Here is a 22,157-nt window from a genome sequence, read left to right as displayed (position 1 = left end):
CAGTGCATCCCACAGCAAGGGCATGCTGCTGACTCATGTTCCATTTCTTGTCCACCAGGATCTCCATGTTCTTTTACGCAAAGTTGCCTGCTGACCAATCAGCCCCAGCAGGTCCTGGTGCAGGAAGGTTGTTTCTCCCAAGGTGCAGGACTTGGCACTGCCTTTGTTCAATTGCCTAAGGCTCCTGTCATCCCATTTCTCCACGCTACCAGGGTTCCTCTGGATTGCAGACCATGATTTCATCCTTCAACAGGCCGAGGATATATTTTGTGTTGCTGTTCAGGTCATTAAAGTTTTGCCAGTAAACAAGACAAATGAAATTTTATTCCAGGACACTAAAAAATACTCTGCTGGAGCAAATCCTGTTCATAGTATCTGAATAAGTAGCTACCATAATTTAATTTGAATTAACATAATCTCTTAAATTTGACTCTTTTTGATCCTATACATACAGAATTTCATGGATAGGGACTCTGTGTACATTGGAGGATTGTATCAATGCATTACAGCCTTTACTGGATGTATTTAATGACTCTTTTTCTTCTCCACTCACAGACATTGTAAACTGCCTTCCTTTTCTCCTGTTTCATGGACTCCTGGCAACCAGCCTATCTTATATCATGCCAATAATTCTTGTGCCACAAATCTTTTTCCATCTTTTCCTTCACTGCTGTCCCTTCCTGCTCACTTCCTTTTCTCTTTTCTGTCTGGCCCAGGAATTTATGTTAGTCGACGTTATGCCATACTCAGCTCCCGTTCTCCTTGTAGCGTGGGCTCCGTATGTTCCTTGCACAGGCCATTCTCTGTGTCACACAATGGAGGTTTCATATCACTCTTCTTCCCTTTATTTCCCTTTTTCCCCTGCTCAATAAATCACTCAGTGATTTATCAGTGAATATGCTTAATTGTGAAGATGAATAGAGAAAACATTCAGTTTATAGCTAGGCAGTATGGTATTAACTAGTGTGACCAGCTGGCTGTTTATTTGATCTGCAGAAAAGTGCAGAAGTATTTAAGCTGCTGGAGTGCTGAGGTGCTACCCGTTCCATACTGATCGCATTACGTCCAGGCAGATAGACAGAGAAATGTCATCAAGATGATGCCATAATGCTCAGCCAACTGGCTTTATGTGATGCTGATCCCAATGCATTTTTGAAATATGCTGCAGTTCTGAGGTTCTAGGCAAGTTTTAGGCAAGCCTATACTGTAAAGTAGCTTGTACTATAATGCCTCCCTTTGGTCAGCATGACATTTCCATCAGGGTTTTGTTCAGTTGCAGGTTTACTGAGTAACACGCCGCTCTACAAATACCTGAAGCACTGTGGCTGACCAACAGCTCAGTAAAAGGCTTTCCTAGTAGCTAATAATACTGGGACTTTATTCCCTTTGGATGCTTTTCATGTATAGATATGGGACTAAGATGACACATGCTAACTATATCCTTTTAAAAGATCATGCCATTGCCAACAGGAATGTTTTCCCTTTTTTACCCCTGAACATAACATATTAAATCCTTATGGGATCATTATACTTACATTTGATCATCAATACACCATTATGTTGAATTGCAAGAATGAAATGACAAATGGGAGAATATTGTCTACTTAGTATTTATTCAGCCAATCACTTTTCTGGGTGTGACCCAGGTTTTCAAGGTTTTTTCAAAGGGGGGGGGGGGGGGGGGGGTTGGGGGGTTATATTCAATAAAGGTCAAACAACTGAAGAACTGGAGTCTCTTCCTTTCTTCATGTAAAATTATAGATAACTTTGACATGTCTCTCTGGAAGCAACTAACAGACATTCTAATGAGTGTGACTTCGTTGCTCTCTCAGTCTCTTTTCTTAAGAAGTCATGTAGACTTACTACTAAACATTTAAAGGCTCTGGATGTGATCCCTGAAGCTGGTGTGAAACACCTGCCATAGTCTCATTGTTTACCATTTGGGAACCATAAGTAGGCTGGATAACTTTCACAGAACATTAGGGGTTAGAAAGGACCTCAAAAGATCATCTAGCCCAATCCCACTGCCAGAGCAGTATCACCTAGAGTTGGTCACACAGCAATGTGTCTAGGTAGGTTTTGAATGTCTCCTGAGGAGACTCCACAGCCTCTCTGGGCAACCTGTTCCAGTGTTTTGTCACCCTCACAGGGAAAAAGTATTTTATGTTCACATGGAACCTCCTATGCTCCAGCTTGCACCCATTTCCCACAGATCTTTTGTCTGTTTTTTCTGCTCTATATACCATTTTGTAAATGCTACATTAAAAGTGAAACATGTACCTGGGTGAGTTAGCATTCACAGTCTCTTGCGGGATCAATCCAGTATTACAAATACAGATATAACTCCAGGGAATTAAACATGGCCTTAGCCTTGTTCTGCCTTGCAGGGATGGGAAGGAGAGGCAAAGACCAAAGGAAAGAACTACTATCTGGGAAAAATGCTTGAATTAAAGATACAGTATGTATCTGTATATCAATATATAGATCATATATATATCAATATATAGATCATATATATATCAATATATAGATACATGAATAAGCCAAAGCTGGAGTTGGCTTATGCTATGTAAGTGGCAGCATGTGATGGAAGGTAAATCTGATCTTGTAATTGCTATTGATCTACCTTGTAATCAAAGAAGGATTTTTCTATTTTACTTGTGGACTTTGTCAATCATTCTTTACCTTTCTTTTTTTTCACTTAGTTCTGAAAAGAAGAAACATGCAAGGAACAAGATTGTTTGGATAAGAACCCTGTAACAACCTAATGCAGCGGGAGCTGATTCTTCCAAGACCTCAAAATAGGGACTACAGAAGTACCACAGGAATTTCCCAAGCTTTGCTCTTGTATTACGAAAGGAGCAGTCTGGCAACTAGAGGAATTCATATGGTTATACATCACAATTCTTTTCACTGCCCTCTGTGTGGATAGCTAGTGCCATAGCTTCATAGCTTCTTTCTCATGTTCTCAGGAAAATGTCACTGTGAGCGATTTCTGTAGTTAAAGATCAAAGCATCTTGGTTGCTGATAATTCTGTGAAATATGTGAATAACTTGGAAGAATACCTTCACCATTAAATTTATGTCAGCAAAATTTATACATTGGTAAGTTTTGGATTTGCATATGTCTAAATCCAGGAATGAAGTCACAATTATGCTACTGAGAAACACAGCAGTTCTTAGGCTGATACTTTGAATGTACAGAGGCTTTTATTTTTGTGCATGCCCTGTGCCTAAATTCAGAATAAGCTTCAAACAATTTCTTCATCCCTCCTGGCAAAGCCTTAGTTTTAATGGTGATTAGTAATAAGTCCAGACAAAAGTACAAGCAGCAAATACAACTGCCCCAGCTTAAATCTCTTGGCCAGCTATGTGCTTTGCCTCTCTGAATGGGAATTATTCTTGTACTTGTTCAAAATGTGACTACCTGCTCTTGGGTTAATGATCTTTTGTCTTACACATCTGTAAGGAGAAGTGAATAACTGTGAGGAATGGAAACAATATACAGAGGTTATAGTTTGCTAATTAGTCAAGAATCTTGCACTAATTCCCAGTCCCTTGAGCAAAGCCTACTTAAAGTCGTTTGGGTGGAACTGCTAGGTCAGGATTGTTAGAAATAGCAACCTCCTCCACTCTCTGGAAGTGAGTTATGAAACATGAGCAAGCACAACCTCTTATCTATTTCTGGAAGTCGTTTTTGTGTCTTTGTCCTGACTACCATCAATAGCATCAAGGCTTTGGCCGATGGATCCTGACAATTGCACATCTACCCTCCCACTGTGTTCCTCAGTTTTTAGTTTATTGACACAGAAGATGCTTTTGTTAAGCACTTCTCCATGACATGTAAGGAATGTGGATCCATGCTGAACTTTCTGTTCTAGGACTTTGCTTCTCACTAGCCATACTACAGAACTATTTAAGGAGGATCGCAAGGATCCAAAGGAATTATCTTTTGTTGTTGAATTAAAAAGCATCTTCTTCAAGTTTACTAAGTAATGTTAGTCTTAGTAATGCACATAGAGAAAATATGTGATATAGGAATAAACCACCTGAATAACTACTGAGAATTTAACAGGGAAGACACATATCTGAGCATTTTTCTCACTGAAACATCTGAGGAAAAAACTTTTGTTCAAGTGCCTTAGAGATCACAGAAAGCATGTTAATGTATACAATGTATTTGTTTTTCTTCTGTAACTTCTCTGTATTTTAAAAGCCTGAAAATGTATTGCTTTGAATCCAGTAATCTCCAAATTGAAAACATAGCTGAGTATATCATGAGGTGGTTTGTCCAATAGTAAATATCACTTTGCTCTGGGAAAGCTTTTTTATTTCAACCTCCACTTATGACCAAATTTGAGTTTGACTCTTACCTTCTATGCTATCTATGTATTTGCTTAAAACACTTTGATTGTCTGTAACATGTAGGGAATCTAGGCCATGTTTAATAATGACATACCCAGCAAACACTTTTACAGGCTTTCTTGCACTGTAAGAGGAGATGTCCCAGTGGTGAGGCCAGTATTTTTAAGGGATTTTACAAAGAGCTTTCCTGAGAAGGAAAAAAGTATTTCACCTGGAGAGAGGTGAGAGACAATGTACACAAGCTGGGGGAAAGGAGGGAAATCCAGAGAGATACTGGATCCAGACACGGTCTGGAACAAGGAAGAGGATCAGAGAGGAAGAAATCAGAAGGAAGTCTCCTCTCTCGTTTGGTACTAATTTGATTTGGGCTTATAGATTTGATATATTCAGAAAATCTTTAAAAAAAATAAATAATTTGGAAGGCATTCAGCTAGAACAGCCCCCTGTTTAAAGCCCCCTGTGAAAAAAAAAGCTCTTTCATTCCCTTGTCTCCCCTGCACCTGTTCCAAGTCATCCTAATTCAGCTTTATGAGGATGACAGACCTGTTTCAGGGGAGGTCATACCAACACCAGTGACATGCCCCTGGTTTGTGCTTGGGTTTTTTTTATGAGCAGTTCCTTCCTGGAAATGAGTACTGACATTTTATCACCAGTGAATTTCACTCTTCCACCTTCTTTTACTTTCATTTCAGATCATAAACCTATCAGCCAAGACCATGATTCAAGACCGCTGTGCTGCACTTTCTGCTACTAAACTTAACACACAGTAGTTCACACAGTGTACAGGGATATTGCCCTTTTCCATATGACAAGCCCATGCTTTGTCCCCACTTCATTACTACAAAATAAAATTTCACTTCTTATTATTCAGGGAGTCTACTGAAATTTAAATTGCAATAATTCACATGTCAGCCCAGAGTCTTGTCTTCTGCCTAGTCTGTCCCTCATCCATTTTACACCACTGGTGCTAACCCCTGTCTTCTCTAACTTGCCTGATCATTCCCTGTGAGCCAGAGTAACAGCTAGTTTTCAGAAGCCATTTGGTTTTTGTGTCACATGTGAGTCACTTGAGGAATGCATGCCATTTTAAGCACACTTTGATGAGTGATATCCTGCTAAATGAAAGGAGAATCAGAGCTGAAGCAAAACAAACATCCTATGCTTAATTTGATAATAAAGGATTTATCTTGGTCTGGCAGGATCAGCTAGTGGTTTCCAGATTCCAGGTGTTTATGTGGGAATCTCATAGGGAAGGGTGTGCAACCTGTGATAACCGTTCGCACACAGGCGCTGTTGGCCTCATCTCCTCATCCCCAAGTGACCTCCAGATCAGAGTTATGGGGCATGTCCAGAGGCAGACACATCAGTGATGGGTGTCCTCTGCAGGGACCCAGCCTCTCCTAACCTGATGATGTCTTACAGCCAACTGGCTTTCTACAACCAACCATAAAAAAAAAGCTCAGGCAGCCTGTTTGTAACCTGCACATTTAATTTCAGAAACCAGCCAGGCTGTGCTTCCTGTTTTATGTGTCTGTCTGTGAGTGTGTGCATAGATATTTTATCTGGAATTAAAAAAATAGATATATATATACCTGCATTGCCTGTCCGTGGTCCTGAACGTTCATGCTTCCCGCTACACTGCTATGTGCTGGGCGTCAGGGGCCGGCGGCAATAGCCGCTGTCGCCTCACCAGCTCCGTCCCGGGGAGTGCTCGGCTCCCCTCAGCCGCCGGCCTCAGCGGCACCTCCGCGGCAAACCGCCCGCGGTGCGGAGCTCGGAGCGGGCTGGCGGCGGCAGCGGGCGCCCAGCGCGAGGCAGCGCGAGGGAGCGCGAGGGAGCGCTCCCCCCCCCGCCCCCGGCGGTCGGTCGCGGTCCTGCTGTTCCTCCCGGCCCGCTGCCGGCGGGGAAGGGCATGGAGTTGGCGGGACGCTATAAAAAGCCGCCGTGAGACAAGGCCACCGTCCTGCCGCCGGGAGAGGCTGAGGCGCGGCGCTGGGGCGCGGCACCGACACCATGATCAATCCCAACTACTACCCGTGGGGCTACGACAGCGACAACGGTGAGTGGGGCCGCGACCCGGTCCGGCTCCTCTGCGGCCGCTGCCCTCGCAGGCAGTGGAGCTGGGAGCAAGACTCCGGCAAAACGGGAAGCACACTCCTGAGCGTGCATGGATAGGGTCTGGCCCTCACTCGGCGGTGTGGAAGAGATGAAGCTGGCGGAAGGAGAGGCCGTGGCAGAGGTCTCTAAGTTAAATACAGTCAGTTTTCCTACTGTTGGTATAAAGTAAAATTTGGTGTAGCTTTAAAATTAAGCTTTAGGCAAGCCTTGATGCAAGCAGAGCAGCACCCACCTGCGGGGCAGCCACCATCCATCCCTCCTGCCTGCAGAGGTTGGAAACCTGTGTGTTCTGATGTGCCCGGTCTCTCTTTGGCTGTAGGAAGAACAGCATGGGCTCCATCCAGATTTTTCCACGTGAAACTCTTGATAAAACCATGATAATAAGTTTGTGTTTCAAAATCCTGTCTTCTAACAGAAAGTAGTGGCTTTTTCCCTCTCCAGATGGGTACCACATTTTAATTGCTTGGGTATATCCCATCGTATTTCTGGCCACAGCTGGACTTGTAGTATACACTTCTAGTTCCTTTCCACAGTGTATTGTCAGCCTCCTAATAAGTAAAGTCTGGAGGTTGCTATAAGAGTTTAGGTTCAGTTGAATGGCATGCAGTATCCAGCAGTCCAGATAGAATAATAGCTTTTCTACACAGTCAGTGACAGGGCATGATTAACAACGTGATTAATAACCTACTTATACATTTAATTGATGTTCTGTAACTAAGCAAAGCCAAGCTTGCATTTATTGTAACACAAGTATAATGCATGCCTACCTGGAAAAGCTTTTCATGATACTACTGTTTTTTTTCTAGGACCAGATCAGTGGCACAAAAATTACCCAATTGCCAAAGGACGCCATCAGTCACCTATTGAAATCAATAACAAAGAAGTGCATTATGATCGCTCCCTACTGCCATGGTTTGCTAGTTATGATCCTGGTTCAGCTAAGACCATCCTCAATAATGGGAAAACCTGCAGAGTTGTATTTGACGATTCATTTGACAGATCAGGTTAGTTTTGTTTTCATCTCAAGTTGTCATTATATATCAGTGGCAATTTCTCAAGCTGCTTGGAATATAGAGTGTGGTCTGAACGTTGTCAGGTCTCTGTGTACTGCCTGCATGTGATGCACAGGTTTCTCTGATTCCAGTGCACTGCACACCTTGTGGGAAGGGCCTGGATGTCCTTTTAAAGTCCATAGGTAAAATCCTAGGGAATGGACACAGCTGCAAAGAAGCTAGTGCAGGGTGAATTAAGGTGGAAGGTAAATTTCTGAGCCTGCAAAAGCCATTGCAGTTCTATGGCTCTCCAGGAGCAAGGAATCTAGGACTCTGTCTATGAGGACTGACTTCCATTCAAGCTGTTTGAGATGCCCAGCAGAACATCGTAGTGTGTCCCAGTATTTCAAAACCATACCCATGTAATTGCTTATAAATGAAGTAATGAACCAGATGTTGCCACAGAGTCATGGTTTTTAATCAGTTAAAAGTCCCTTTGGCGTTCATGAGGCTCTGTCCTAATGAGGATTATTGAGCCAAGGAATTCCAGTGTGTCAGTTTTAATGCAGAGAATCTTTTATCTGTCTGTAGTTATGACAACATACAATGTGCTGCATATATAATGGATAGCTTTTAAGAGTCAGTGGGTCATATATTTTGAAGAGCTATGTTTACTCTGTTTAACAGGTGCTAGAAATATTTAGTTTATGTTGGCAGAACCACTAACTTTTCATGTTAATACTGTTGGCTGTATTTCAAAGGAAAAAACATTACTGAAGGCAGTGTGAAATTACATTAGTGCTGTGATAAAAGGAAAAATCAAATGCATCCCTCTTTATTCATATGTCAAGGTCAACTGCATTGTGTTATTATTTATAGTACATGAGATTGTAAGGAAGGAAAAAGAAATGTCAATTTCAGTAAAATATTGAAAAGTCTGTCGTCTACAGTGTTTCTTAACTGCATTAAAAGTTCCAGTTTGTGTTCTAACATAACTAGGACTGATAGCTAGAATTGCTAGGAGGAATTTTGCTAATAGGTTGATTGGTCTAATGGATTTTTAATGAATGACTTGGGTTTCACGAAAACAGGATCAAAATGTATGCAATGTGGACTGGCTATTACACTATCAAAACTTAGAAATGACTACGAAGTTGAGAGTTGGATTACTTTTCTAGCAAAGTGTGACTCTTTAATGTTACTTGGACAAAAATATTTCTACTATTAGATAACAGAGTACATCAGTAAAGAGATCTAGCTGTGGCACATGAGAAGACCTCTGTGGCCATTACTTACCATTTTTACTAACTCTTGTATTTGTTGGAACAGTTTGAGATGTACCAGTGGTTGCATTTTCTGTGTAAATGTCAAAATAATAATAGTTATAATTACTCAGATTTTTGCACAGAAGGGAGTCTCCAGTCACAGCAATCTAAAACTTGGCTGCAGCACTCTGGCCACAAAGAGCAGGAAGTTTTGGGATGTTCTGAATTGTTTTTTCAGATGAGCTGCTCAGTAACTATTGTGTTCTGATCTCAGAAATGAAAAGTGACTCACTGGAAAAGAAGTAGGTGTATTTCTCAACTCTTTGAAGGCGAGAAACATTCAGTGTTTATTGTTACGTCTCCTTTGTTATACCATTGCCTGCAGAGTCTGTGGGTGGTGTTCCTTCTCCAACGTAATGCTAATTGTAGAGTGAATTCCACTGTGCATGTTTTATGGGTTTTAGGATATGTACAGTGACTTATTTTTTGTGTAAAGGAACCACCAGCTGCATAATACATATGTGATTGCAGTCATATAGGAAAGAAGCTTTTATTCCTTTGGAACAAGGACAATGTGCCTATCTATCTATCTGAATTGTTTCTGAGTTAACTAGAAAACCAAGGGCTTTCTTCATTTCCCTAACTTTAGGAAGGAAGCTTTTATTCCTTTGGAACAAGGACAATGTGCCTATCTATCTATCTGAATTGTTTCTGAGTTAACTAGAAAACCAAGGGCTTTCTTTATGTCCCTAACTTTGTCAGTTAGAGTGGTGATACATCTCTAGCTCTATCTAGATTGTCATTACATTTTCATTAATGGTAGGTGAAATAATTTGCTGAATGTATTGAAGAGGTAAGTGATAAAAAAAATCACTTTGGATGGCTCCCAACTTTAACTTCCATTGTGTTTTTCCTGCCAGGAACACTGTGAGCATTCACCATTTGGATAGTTTCTTCAACTCAAATGATTTTTTTCTGGGGAAAGTGCCATCCAGTGTAACCCATGTATTATGCTGAAAAAGGCCTTATTACAGTTATCTTTGTAATTAGTGTAGAGAAAGAAATTGGAGAATTTATCTCCAGCAATTGATAAAGTGTGGTTGACTTGAAGAATTTGTTAGAGAATGGCAGATACTTACCTGTGTCATGCCTCTGCTTCCTGTCAGTACAAGTTAATGGATTGTTGTGCACTCGGTTGTGTCAGCAGACCTACGTGGAAGAAGGACTTTAAGCACTGTAGGATCATTGCAGGTGAAGGTTGTAGTCTCAAAATGCAGGAAAGAACTGGGAGCTGAAATCAAAACCTCATAGGCTGGCTGTGCCAAATAAATCCCATACCAGAACGTGGGTACTTTGGCAGCCCCTACAAAAAACAGTCAATTACTGGTCAGTGTGATGAAGGTTTGCAATGGTAAGGCACCAATCAGGAATGCTTTTCTCCCTGGTGGTCTGTATATTCCTTCAGCTGGGCCATGTTGCTTTAATGCCAGCAACTTTGAGGGAGCTAGATTTTGTTTGGATTTTGCCGTGACCATCCTTTTACTTCCAGTAGAGCAGAAAAAGGAACAGAAAAACCATGACACCAGTTTTGAGAAGTAAGTCCAGGCACTCAGCTAGCCTTGTGAGAAGGATTCTGCAGTATTTCAGAGCACTAAGAGAGGATCAGAGTGCTCCTGTATCAGGGAGTGAGCCTGCAGGCTCCTTTTTGAAGGCTCCTGCTTTTGGTTTCATGCAGTGTAACAGGTTGGAGCTCAGAGTGAGTCATGGGGCTTTCTAGAAAAGTATCATCTGGTAAGTATTTTGTGATAAGGAAGCAACCCTAAAACTGGGAGTCTCAGATATTTAAGGTGAACATTTGCTGTATGATAACTGTCAGAATAATTCCTTGTTACATACAGGTATGTAAAAATATATATATAAAAATAAAGGTGTATTTTAACAATACAGAAAAGCAACTTAAAAATCCCATCATTTCTTTTACTAACTTCTATTCTTTTGCTAACTGCTATGTGGTTATGGATTTATTTGTGTTAGTATTTTCTGAAAACAAAAATCCCATGAGGATTAAAGCACCTTTATAATTCAGGTTCCAAGCCACATGTTTGACAGAAATAAAGGTTTCTTTTACTAACTTTGAGCTATGCAAACATAGTTTGGGATTTTTTTATGCTTTAGGTACTGGAGAACTTAATTCTTGTACCTGTGTTTTACCTTACCTTTTCTAAGGCAAAGGAAAAGACTCATTTACTGACAGGGACATTTCATTTACTTACATTGTCATTTCATGTATTTCTATGTTTTATACTGCACACTTGCAATTCAAAGAAAGAAAACACCTTCTTGTCCTTCAGGAGATGCTGGTTCATAGGCATCTTCATCTTTACATCATTCTGCCTGTTTAAAGAGTGCCAAGTAAAAGCTACTGTCCATTTGTGGATGAGCGAAGCAGGAATGTGTTGGCATGGGCTGATGCACAGGTTCACCTATCACCCAGTTGAAAATGTCTGCTGATGGCCCACCAGTGGAACTAATGACACATTTTTACCTTAAACTGGATTATTCAGTCTTACATATGTATTTTAATGGAGAATTGATGGCCTTGTCAGCTACTACCGTTACTCTGTATCAGCCACAGTACTGCATGTCAATGGGAACAAGTGAAAGCAAGTTGTTGAGAACAACAGCTTGCTCTTAATGTTCAGCAGTGAATACTCTTACTGCTTCTTTTCTTGAGATGATCATGGATTTCATTCCTTTCAGATTTAAGGATATTTTTCTCTAGCATATTGAGATCATAGAATGGCTTTGGTTGGAAGGGACCTGAGAGATCATCTACTCCAGCTGCCCTGCCATGGGGTGGGACACCTCTCACCTAGACTTCATTGCCCAAGGTTTCATCCAGTTTGGCCTTAAACACATCCAGAGAGGGGGCATCCTCAACCATTCTGGGCATTTTACTCCAGAGTCTCTCCACCCTCATACTAAAGAACTTCCTCCTCAGATTTAGTCCAAACCTACTCTCCCTCATCTTAAAACCATTCCCCCTAGTCCTGTTGCTAGACACCCTTATGAAAAGTCCCTCTCCAGCTTTCCTGTAGGATCTCTGCAGGTATTGGAAGGCAGCTATAAAATCCCCCTGAAGTCTTTGCTTCTCTAGGCTAAACAATATTCCCTCAGCCTATCCTCATAGGAGTGGTACTCCAGCCATTCAGTCATCCTTGTGCTTGATCTGTTCTGAGAAGTGCTGAATGGTTTATAGTAATGCTATAACTTCTATCTCCAAATACAGTGGATGAGAATTGAATATTAATCAGTATTTTGTGAATGCAGAGAAGCTTTTCCATTTTTACTGTGAGATCCTTTCAAGTACACCACATTCATTTGGTATATAATAGCAAATGTCTTAAAAAGAATTTAGAATGCAGGGTATTGTTCATCACAGTCTGAACTTTTGTTTAGTGAAGTAGCTTCTCAGATTGCTTTTCTGGCTCATTTGCTGGTTTTTTTTTCCTCCTCTTCCACAGCCAGAGGGAGCAGCAATTACAGCAGGAGCAGCATCAGTGATTTCATAGCTTTTTAAACAAACAAGTCATAGCCTGCAGTAAGAGACACAATTTGTAGAGTTTTGTGGGAATTTGTTTATCATCTAGCACTTCAGTAGTTGGGCTTAAGCATGGTTATTATTGTGTGCTTTGATACAGGTAGCTATTAGATGGAATCTGGGAGGAGATTAAGACATCTAAATTAAGGTGTTTTACGTGGGCTTTTACAAGCAGATGGGTTATGTCTCCCAATCCCCATTCTGCTCAGCAGAGATGGTGTCACACACAATAGAGTCCACAGAGCAATTCAGATCACCATCTGTTGAGTGTCTACCTTAAGGCAAGCAGAATTATGCTATGTTCTGATTAGGGGCTTGTTTCAGTTATCCAAACATAGGCATCTCATGCCAGTTTTCATACCTTGATGTCACCCTGCTTTACAGAATACAGAATTAACCAGGTTGGAAAAGACCTTTGAGATCATCGAGTCCGACCTACCACCCAACACCATCTAATCAACTAAACCATGGCACTAAATGCCTCATCCAGTCTCTTTTTAAACACTTCCAGTGATGGTGACTCCACCACCTCCCTGGGCAGCCCATTACAATGGCCAATCACTCTTTCTGGTCTTGTATCACATCTTTCAGTCCTGTCCAGGTGTCTTTGGTATATCTCTGAAGGTACTAGATGCACATTTATGCAGCTGAATAAAATGGTCACTGTTGAACATAATGCCTGTGAGTGCATATGGCTTGAGGTGGTTGCCTGAAGTGCTTCTGAAATCAGTGTAGATTTCCAGGAGGGACTGAGTGGTCTCAGAACATAGAACATCTGTGCAGTAAATATTTTAAATATATCTTTCTTTTTAAAGAATTGGCAGATACTTGAGTCTAATGCTGTTGCAGATTATCAATTGCAGTGCTGAGAGGTGGCCCACTTCCAGGAGTCTACAGGCTGCGTCAGCTTCACTTTCATTGGGGTTCATCTGATGACCATGGCTCTGAGCATGTTGTGAATGGAGTGAGATATGCAGGAGAGGTGAGACTCACCACTTTTTACTACAAAACAAAGTGTAAAATATCATTTGGCATTATCATTCAGGTGGGACAAAATGTGCCATGTGCCTGCTTCTCAAGGAGTCCTTTCTAATTATTTATTTGTGGCATTTTATTCTTATTCACATCAGTTCCTATAAACATGAGTGAGGTTGAAGTAATTCTCACAGGGAAGATGATAATTGTAGACTAATAATACACAGAGCTTTCATTCCTATCGTTTTTTTTGCTAGAATTGCTGTAATTTGAAAGCCAAATGGAAACAAGTCACATATCAGTAGATGACTTCTGAACTGCATGCTGTACCTGCCTTACTTAAGCACCTTCTCTGTGTTCTTCAGTTTTTAAGATGAAACTTCTGTTATTTTGTAATTTCTGTATTAAGGTGTTTATAGTTTAATTTAAAGCAAATAGTAGTAAAAAATGCAACACATATATGAATTGCTGTCCTGGCTTTTGGTTTGGTTTGTTTTTGTGTGTGGAAGGTTTAATCCTCATTCTTTGTTGCCCTGAACTCTCTTGTGGCTTGAAGAGCACTAAATTCAGCCTCTGATGGCTTTCTATTCAACAATTAATTATTTTTTTACGTGTTTTTCTTTGTTTCCAGATGCATTTGTTACACTGGAATCCCAAATACAGTAATTACCTTGATGCTGTGAGAAGAACTGATGGAATAGCTGTTTTGGCCATATTTTTGCAAGTAAATGGAAGCATGCAATCCTTCTTCATATTGCAGCTATAGAGTTTTCTAGTCTTTTGGGGTTAAACAAGCAAAACCCTCTGAGTGTATTTTGGAGGGATGGTACCACACTGAAAGGTCTGACTCTCAGCAATGCATGCTTTTCAATTTACAGAGCATGAGTCATCTTATTTTGAATGGTAGGCAACACTTGTCCCAGCAGGTAGTGTGTCACTGTGTGGCTGGTGGAAGCTGTAAATCCAGATGTATCTGCCCCAGCTACGGGGACACAAAGTCAGTAGTGGCCTTCTGACCAACAGCAGTCAGTTTTCTTCTATGCTAATCATGGGCTGATGTCAAGGACAGAGGCTTTTCATGGATTTTCTCCCAGGCAAAACCAGCTTCCATAGAATATGTCTCACTCATCATTTTCCAGAATGTTTTGGGAGGCTTGCACTCTTAGCCTGAAATAGTGGCCTCTGCTCTAATATTCACTCCCTCTTTAATTAATATTCATTAGGGATAGAAAGATGGTTGTGTGTGTTGAGATCAACAAATACAGGCATGAAATCAGGTTTTTTAGCTAGAATAAAACTTCTCACAAATGCTGTACTGGAGTCTGCAGAGTTGTTAATCTCTGTTAGGTTAAGATTCAGTGTCAGCAGAAACAGAGGTATTGTGAAATTACCTCTGGTGCTGTTTCTGTACTGATGTAATTTCCTCCTTTGGATCATAATGTCTGTTGGAGTACAGGCAAAGGGTAGAGACAGAAAGCAGTGGCAAGGGTGATACATTGGGTTAATGCATTGTAATTTTATAGTTGAGCTATGCTTAGATGCACATATTAAAAAAAAATAGAAGAAAGAAGAAAACTGATGGAGCAGAACTCTTTGGTGAGTTTATGCTTTCCTCTTTACAGGTAGGGAAAACTCCCAAACCAGAGATGAAGAGAATTCTTGAAGAAATAAATGCTATCAAAACAAAGGTAACCATGTTGGGCTTTCAGTATAAGAAGATTGCTGCAAATTCTTAAGGCAAAAAAAACCAAGAACCCAAGAGGCATGACATTCTAGTTCCCAAATTCTGCTCTGCAGCATTGCCAGACTATACTCATGAATGAAACCATGGATGGCTTTTCCTCAGCAAGGAAAAGTGGGCCTTCTAATGTTGTGAAAATGATAATCAGCTTGCCAAACTTTACTCACCTCAAAGCTAGGCATGCAGTCTTATTCCTTCAGTGGTCAGTAATGAAATAAAACAGGCACCTTTTGAAATGGATCTATTTTGTCTTGAAACAGGCTGCTTAATGGACCTCTGGAAATACCAGTGACTAGGCATCTGTCTCAGATAACATGTGAGAAGAATCTCACATGCATACACTGTCTTGTTTATCAGAACAAGTGTTACAAATGTAGAGTACCTCTGTCACACTTCATTCTATGGTGCCTTGATCCAATATGCAGTAGAGGCAGACTGTCCCTAAGAAAGGAGAGTGTTTCTGCACAGAAATGAGTGAAGCACATTTGTACCTTTGAAGTATCTTTACCTAATCTTGACTAGAGCTGTTGAAGTGTTTTCTGTTTGCTTTTGTTATATTTTGTTTTAAAGGGTAAAAAAGCTCCTTTTCCAAACTTTGACCCTTCAATTCTTTTCCCTAAATCTCATGACTACTGGACATACCATGGGTCTTTCACTACTCCACCCTGTGAAGAGTGCATCACCTGGATTATCCTCAGAGAGCCTATCATAGTCAGTTCAGACCAGGTAAGCTTCAAATAAATAATATTGTACCCACTTCTTTTTAGTTACATGCCATAACCTGACCCTAATCTTAGGACAAGTAAAATGCCCATTTGGTTCTGTGGGAAATTGTCTGGCTGGTTTCCACAAAGTAAATCTGCTTAGAGGTTTATATTACAGATCAGATGCAGATTTCATTGGGAAAAGTGTAGTCATTGAGCATTTATGATCTAAAATGTGCTTTTAATGGAGTACTTAATCACATCATTGATCCAGCTTCATGAAAAGGCTTCTGGATTATTGCTATATTTGGGTCATGGCTTCTTTTTCTTTTGTTTTTATTCTCAGTTTATCTAAAGTTGGTGATGTTTGAGAAACATAGAGACTGTTCTCTAACTGGCCCTACTGTAGAAAAGATGGAATGTTTACTGTTGAAAGGGAATAGCTACACAGGGATGAGACATTGGCTTTTACCCTGAGATAGCCACTTGTCAGGCAGAACTAGCAGCGTATGAGGGACTCAGTACAAACACAGCAGAAGGACATTCCTCACTCCACAGTGCCTCCAGTCTCCAAAGAATGTGTTCATAAAAGAGGATTGTGTTACCAATTATTTCTAATCCTAGAAAGTGTACTACCATGGCAGTCTCATTAATAGTAATTATTTGGAGTGTGTGTGCATTTACAGTGGAACACTTGGATGCTTTTGCAGCCAGATGGTAACAATAAATTAGCCCCAAGGGTAAGTGCAGTCACTGTGAATCAGGGCTCTGCAGGAAAAATCAATCCAGCAGAAATCCCTGGGAGATGCAGAGTGGGTGGCCAGGATGCTCAGATTACTTTTAATGAAAGGGTAGGAATTTAACAGTGAAATATCTCTATGCAGTCACAGACTAATTTGTTCACCTTTATGTAGCAATAGCATGAATATAGACTGCATTTTGAAATGTGCTTTTACTAAGTAGGGTGGATCTTCCACATATAATAAACCCCAGCAATCTCTTCTCCAATAGTACTTTATCAGTATATAGACTATTTTAATCTCCTACTGTTCTATACAAACTGTGCTTCATCTGAAATTTAATTTCAGATGAAGAATCCAGCAGATGGCTGAAGAAGGCCCCAGAGAGACCATATAGAAGTTTTCCAGTATTCAAAGGGAACCTGCTGGAGAGGACATTTTACAAAGGCATATTGTGATAGGACAAGGGCTAATGGCTTCAGACTGGAAGATTTAGATCATTTAGATTACATTTAGCTACATTTAGATTAGACATTAGGAAGAAATTCTTCAGATTGAGAGTGGTGAGGCACAGGAACAGGCTGCCTAGAGAAGTTGTGGAGGCTCCAGGCCTGAAAGTGTTGAAAGCTATGTTGAATGGGGCCTTAAGCAACCAGGTCTAGTAGGAGATGGCCCTGCCCATAGCAGGGGTTTAGGACTGGGTGTCTTTAAGATCTGTTCCAAACCATTCTGTGATTCTGTATTGTACTGGTTGTAAATGTGGTGTCATTATTGTTCAGGCAAACTGAGGTAGCTGTCTTTTCTGAGCTGTGCAGTGAAGACTAATGTGGAGATACCTGGACTAGCTCAGTCCATGAATTTGGATTAATATAGTCACAGTAAACCCAGCTTTTAGAGCCCAGTCAGAAGTTCTGATTCTATAAGACTTGAAGTCTGTACCATAAAAGCTAAATGCATCAATGTATTGAAGTCAGTTGTGAATACATTGAAGTGTGCACCTGGGAAATGTTTGCATCCTTCTCCTGATGAGCCTGCAGCAGAATAGATCCTCTGTTGCAGACCCACCATGGAAATGAACAGGTAGTTTATAAATGACCCTTAAACCTTGCAATTCCAGATGTTTCTCAACAATTGGACACTAAGGCAGGGATAGCATAGGAGAGGTTTATTGGAGCATAGGCTGTTCTATTTGTGCTTCTCTGGCCATGCACAGTTATGCAGACAGTAAGTGAGTGACATCACTTTTCACAATCCTGTTTGGGTAGAACCCATTTTTTCTGTCCTGTCTGATTCTAAGATGATTATTGTCAGGGAACTGTTCTTGTGGTGATGGAGTGAAGGACATCTTCATAACTTAGCAGGAGACTTTCTCCCCAGCTTCTGGGGCTATGTGAGGCTCCTTGGTTTAACTGTTGAGCTCTAGATTTGATCTGAAGGGATCTCCATCAGGACACTTTGATTTTTGCTTTCCTACAGATGGCAAAACTTCGCAGCCTATCCAAGAATGCTGAGAATGAACCTGATCTGCCTCTGGTTGATAACTGGCGCCCAACTCAGCCTCGGTATTTCAGGATGGTGAGCGCATCATTCCTCTAGGACCCGGCTCAAGTTGGGTGTCCCTGAGGGAGGTGACCTCTAGAACCGAGAGATGGTTTGGGTTTGTGTTCCCTGATGCATTTAGACAAAGCTCCAGCTGTAGGTTCAGGGGCTGAAACTTTGAGTAGTGAAATGTGAATTTTCACATCCAGACAATATCATTTACTTAGGCAAAAAATGGAAGTAGAGAATCTGCTTGGCTCCTCCTAACTGCTTTAACATTAGGTTTGGTTAATAGTACAAAGGAAGAAAGAAGATGCTACTAATAACTACAAAACTATTTCTTACTGCCCACATGTCCCTTGGTGCTTAGCTTATTCCATGCTAAAGAGGTGGCAGTTAAGTAATTGTCTTCAGCATAAAACCACATTGTACAGTAGGTGTTTTCAGCATTGTCCATGCCCTGCTCCGAGCTGCACCATTGGATGCATAAGGCCTTGGAAATTAATGACAGCACTCTTTTCATATCTGATGGAAGGATAGAAACTTGCTTCATAACCATTGATAAAGAACTGAGCTTTTAACTTCTTAAAACAATGGCCAGGTGAAACAGGTGTGCTTTGGAAAACTTCATTCACCAGGCTGTGCATAGTTAAAACTAAGGAATGGTGGAAGAGCTGTTCCTGTTTCTGTCACAACTGGTTGTCCATATTAATAGACTTAAGTTACATTTTAATGCTGTAGCTCTCAGTGACATGGCTTTTTGGTCTTCATATCCTGAATATATATTTTCTCCCTGTATGCAAGTGACTTCTGTGTGAAAAGGGTGGTAAGTGAGCAAGAGCTCTTCATCTTTTTAGTGGCTTTTGAAGCAGATTCTCACTTCACGTGCAAATATAGTTGATTCTGCTGTCAGTGAGATTTGTCCATGACTATCTGAAAGCACAGTCTGACTTTTCTGGTCAGGATGTTCTTATCTCTTGTTTTGGCATAAAGAACAACGAAACTGGATTGTAAACCTATACTGAAAATATCATTGTTACTGCATTAAACAATTCCAACAATAATAAATACACATAAGAATTTTTGTTCTGTATGTTTTATTCCAGTCTTAGAAACATGTAAAACTAACAGAATTTTAAGGAAAGTATTGTCAATGTCCCCCATAATACAGATTCATGGAAAATGATGATGGATGGTGTCTTTTTCAGATGTTTGAGCTGCAAGAGTGCTCATATTTCATGTGTCTGCCAGCAAGGAAATAGCATTTATCACTGAGACATGCACATCTGTTGTTTCAATGAGATCACCCTTTTCTGGCCATAGCTTTCTTGTAACTTTGTGTCAGTCAACTCCTTCACCAGTTGTTTGTAGAGCAGAAAACCTCTGTCTGTATCTAAACCCATTGTTATGAATGATAATTTACATTGAGCTCTGGACATGTAAAGCAGCTGCTGCTCTGGCCAGAGTCTTTGCTGCTGTGGACTAGGACAGGAGGATGTTGCTGAGACTGATGATGAGACAGGGGTTATGCACCCTGTCTCTAGGTTTCCCACTGTGAAAGTTTCTGGACCATGTGTTTTGGCCAGGAAATTTAGCCATTTTTAGTATTTCCCACCTAATTCCCCAGCTGGATTGTGCTGTGCTGTTCAGGTTTGCACTCTTCATGTGTAGCCACATTGTGAAATGGTTCAGAAGAGTTAACATCTGTTTGTGTTGCATGCACATATGATTATGGCACGTTGTCTTACATGTACATACTTCCATGTACTCAGAGGGATAGCTTACACCAATAAAGCCTATGCAGGTCTCTATGTCTGAAATTACAGCTACTTTAAAAATATCTGATTAAATGTAATTTTTTCACAGCTGGGTCATCCCAGGACAGTCAAAACATAGCTTTGTGTTTGACCACCGGTACCTGACTCAGTATTAACTGTAGGAATAAGAATATGCTGCTGGATTGTGGTTTATATTTAGAGGAATGTGTAATCCATGGAGATTTCTTTTCCTCATAAACATCTAAGTAAATGACAAATAACATCAGGAAGTTTCCTGTGTATGCTAACTGATGTGATCCTGAGCAGGAGTGCAAGTCACAGAAGATCACTGACCATGTAGGACAATCTCTGATAGAATACCCAGTGCTTCCTGCACTGGTGAGTCCACATCTGGAATATTGTGTTCAGTTTATGGCTTTGCAATTCAAGGGAGACAAGGATCTGCTGGAGAGAATGAAACAGAGACCTACAAGGATGACTGTGTGACTTGAACATCTCTCCTATGAAAAATGACTGAGAGAACTGGAGCTGTTTAGTCTCAAGAAGGCCGAGAGGGGATCTTATCAATGTCTATAAATATCTGAGGGGTGGGTGTCCAGATGAAGGTGCCAGGCTCTTTTCAGCAGTGCCCAGAGATAGGAGAAGGAACAACAGGTACAAACTAGAACACATGAGGCTCCACCTCAACATAAAGAGAAACTTCTTTACAGTGAGGGTGACCAAGCACGGGAGCAGGCTGCCCAGAGGGGTTGTGGAATCTCCTTCTCTGGAGAGTTTCAAAACCCACCTAGATGCATTCCTGGGCAGCCTGCCTTAGATGAACCTGCTTTGGCAGTGGGGTTGGACTGGATGATCTCTAGAGGTCCCTTCCAACCTCTGCCTTCTGTGATTCCTGCCTTCAGGTGAAAATGGTAATTTTCTGATGCCTAAAAATGCGAGAAGGCAGTGCTATAAGCACCATTCTACTTCCTGCTTGTTTTTCTCCAGGGCATTCTGCACTGTAGAGATACCTAGAGAGATCTGTTTGCTTATTTGTTGCTTCATGAGAAAATGGAATTTTGAAGCAAAAATTATTTTCCTATAATCTGTGATTTGCTGTGAATGGAAAGTTATTTTATAATCTGCTTTATTAAACTGAGCTGCATATCTTACAGCTTAGAGGAGGCTTTATTTTCCTTGCAGTTTATGATACTGCAGATCTGGAACATGCAACCTTAGGTGAGTTTTAGTGATACAGTGGTTTCCCAAGCACTCTGGAAAGGAGCTGCCTGGGTTGTGTAAGTGAAGCTGAGGTAAGCCTCCTCTACTTCAAGTAGAATTAATCTCAAGAAAGTGTCATTTGACTTTTTTATGCAGTTGGTTTCATAATACCTGCATTTTTTATTTGTAGAAGGCTAAATTAGGCTCAGGGCTGTTGGTTTAATTGCAGGTAAGAGGAAGTGCATTAATAGAGGTTTTGGCAGTTGTTTTACAGACCCCCTTCCAGTGTTGGAGGGACTTTCTAAAGTCATGAGAACAGATCAAGAAAACAATGGTTCAAGAGGCATCAGAAAGAAATGGAAAGTGTAGGAGTAGAAGGAAACCAAAAAGCCAAAGAAAGGAGGGCAACTTCATGGGCACTGCAGATTGAGCTGTACAGTGGAAGTATGGGGAGATGTGGAAGAATTTTGAAGGCAGCAAGTGGATGAATGGGTGCTGTGAGTCAGCATTTAGACTGTGTTTATATCTGATGCAATTTTTTTCTCTCTGGCTGTGCTCATTGTTATTTTACAGAGATTTCTCCTTGCTTTCTGCAAGTAGAAGAAAAATCAATTACTAGTATGACTGAACTTGGGTCACCACAGGTCACTGTAGCAGTAACATGCCCACATCTCACTTTCACCTGCACATTTCCACCATGCACAATGAGACCAGGGAGCCCTCAGTTCCAAAGTACCTGGTGAAAAGGGAAGACGCCAGATTTTCATGTGTGGGCTAGAAAACAAAGAGTTATATTTAGGTCTCTTCTTCTATATTAAGTAAAGTATTATTTTGCAAACTCTGTGCCTAGCTGTTAAGACCATAAGAAGAAGTCTGAATTATTTTGCCCAAGTCTCAGATTTAATTTGAATTTTAAAAAGTTCACATTTCATCTTAGCTTGAAAATTTAAACAACTCCATCTGCAGTAATATCTGAAGCAATGCTGCGAAATAAGACTTGCCAACTTCACTCCTGAAATTCTGGGATTTGGGTTGTTTTGTTGAAAGAAATAAAAAGAAAGGTTTTCCATTGCATTGTTTCATCAAAGACAGTCCTTATGCCTAATGGCCACATATTTTTCTGCTCTGTAATAAAGCAT

General features: G+C 40.7%; 1 protein-coding gene across 1 annotated transcript; it reads left to right on the top strand.

Moving 5' to 3' along the window:
• Positions 1-6,272: 6,272 nt before the first annotated feature.
• Positions 6,273-19,821, top strand: LOC137451213 (carbonic anhydrase 3-like). Its single transcript, XM_068158531.1, has 7 exons — positions 6,273-6,424; positions 7,290-7,487; positions 13,205-13,323; positions 13,948-14,040; positions 14,939-15,004; positions 15,628-15,783; positions 17,978-19,821. Exons 1-7 carry the CDS (start codon positions 6,379-6,381, stop codon positions 18,095-18,097), a joined length of 798 nt encoding a protein of 265 aa, XP_068014632.1. The 5' UTR covers positions 6,273-6,378; the 3' UTR covers positions 18,098-19,821.
• Positions 19,822-22,157: the final 2,336 nt, after the last annotated feature.

This window comes from Melanerpes formicivorus, unplaced genomic scaffold (assembly GCF_026170545.1).
Source record: "Melanerpes formicivorus ecotype bairdi unplaced genomic scaffold, bMelFor1.0.p_v2 SCAF_40, whole genome shotgun sequence".
Classification (NCBI taxonomy): Eukaryota; Metazoa; Chordata; class Aves; order Piciformes; family Picidae; genus Melanerpes; species Melanerpes formicivorus.
The sequence above is the reverse complement of the archived record's forward strand: the minus strand, read 5'-3'. Positions and strand labels throughout refer to the sequence as shown.

Bases quoted from the DNA above. Each gene is read 5' to 3' on its own strand.
- LOC137451213 (XM_068158531.1), top strand. From the start codon at position 6,379: ATGATCAATCCCAACTACTACCCGTGGGGCTACGACAGCGACAACG. The intron at 6,425-7,289 runs GTGAGTGGGGCC...TTTTTTTTCTAG, and splicing joins GGGCTACGACAGCGACAACG to GACCAGATCAGTGGCACAAA. The intron at 14,041-14,938 runs GTAAATGGAAGC...TCCTCTTTACAG, and splicing joins TTTTGGCCATATTTTTGCAA to GTAGGGAAAACTCCCAAACC.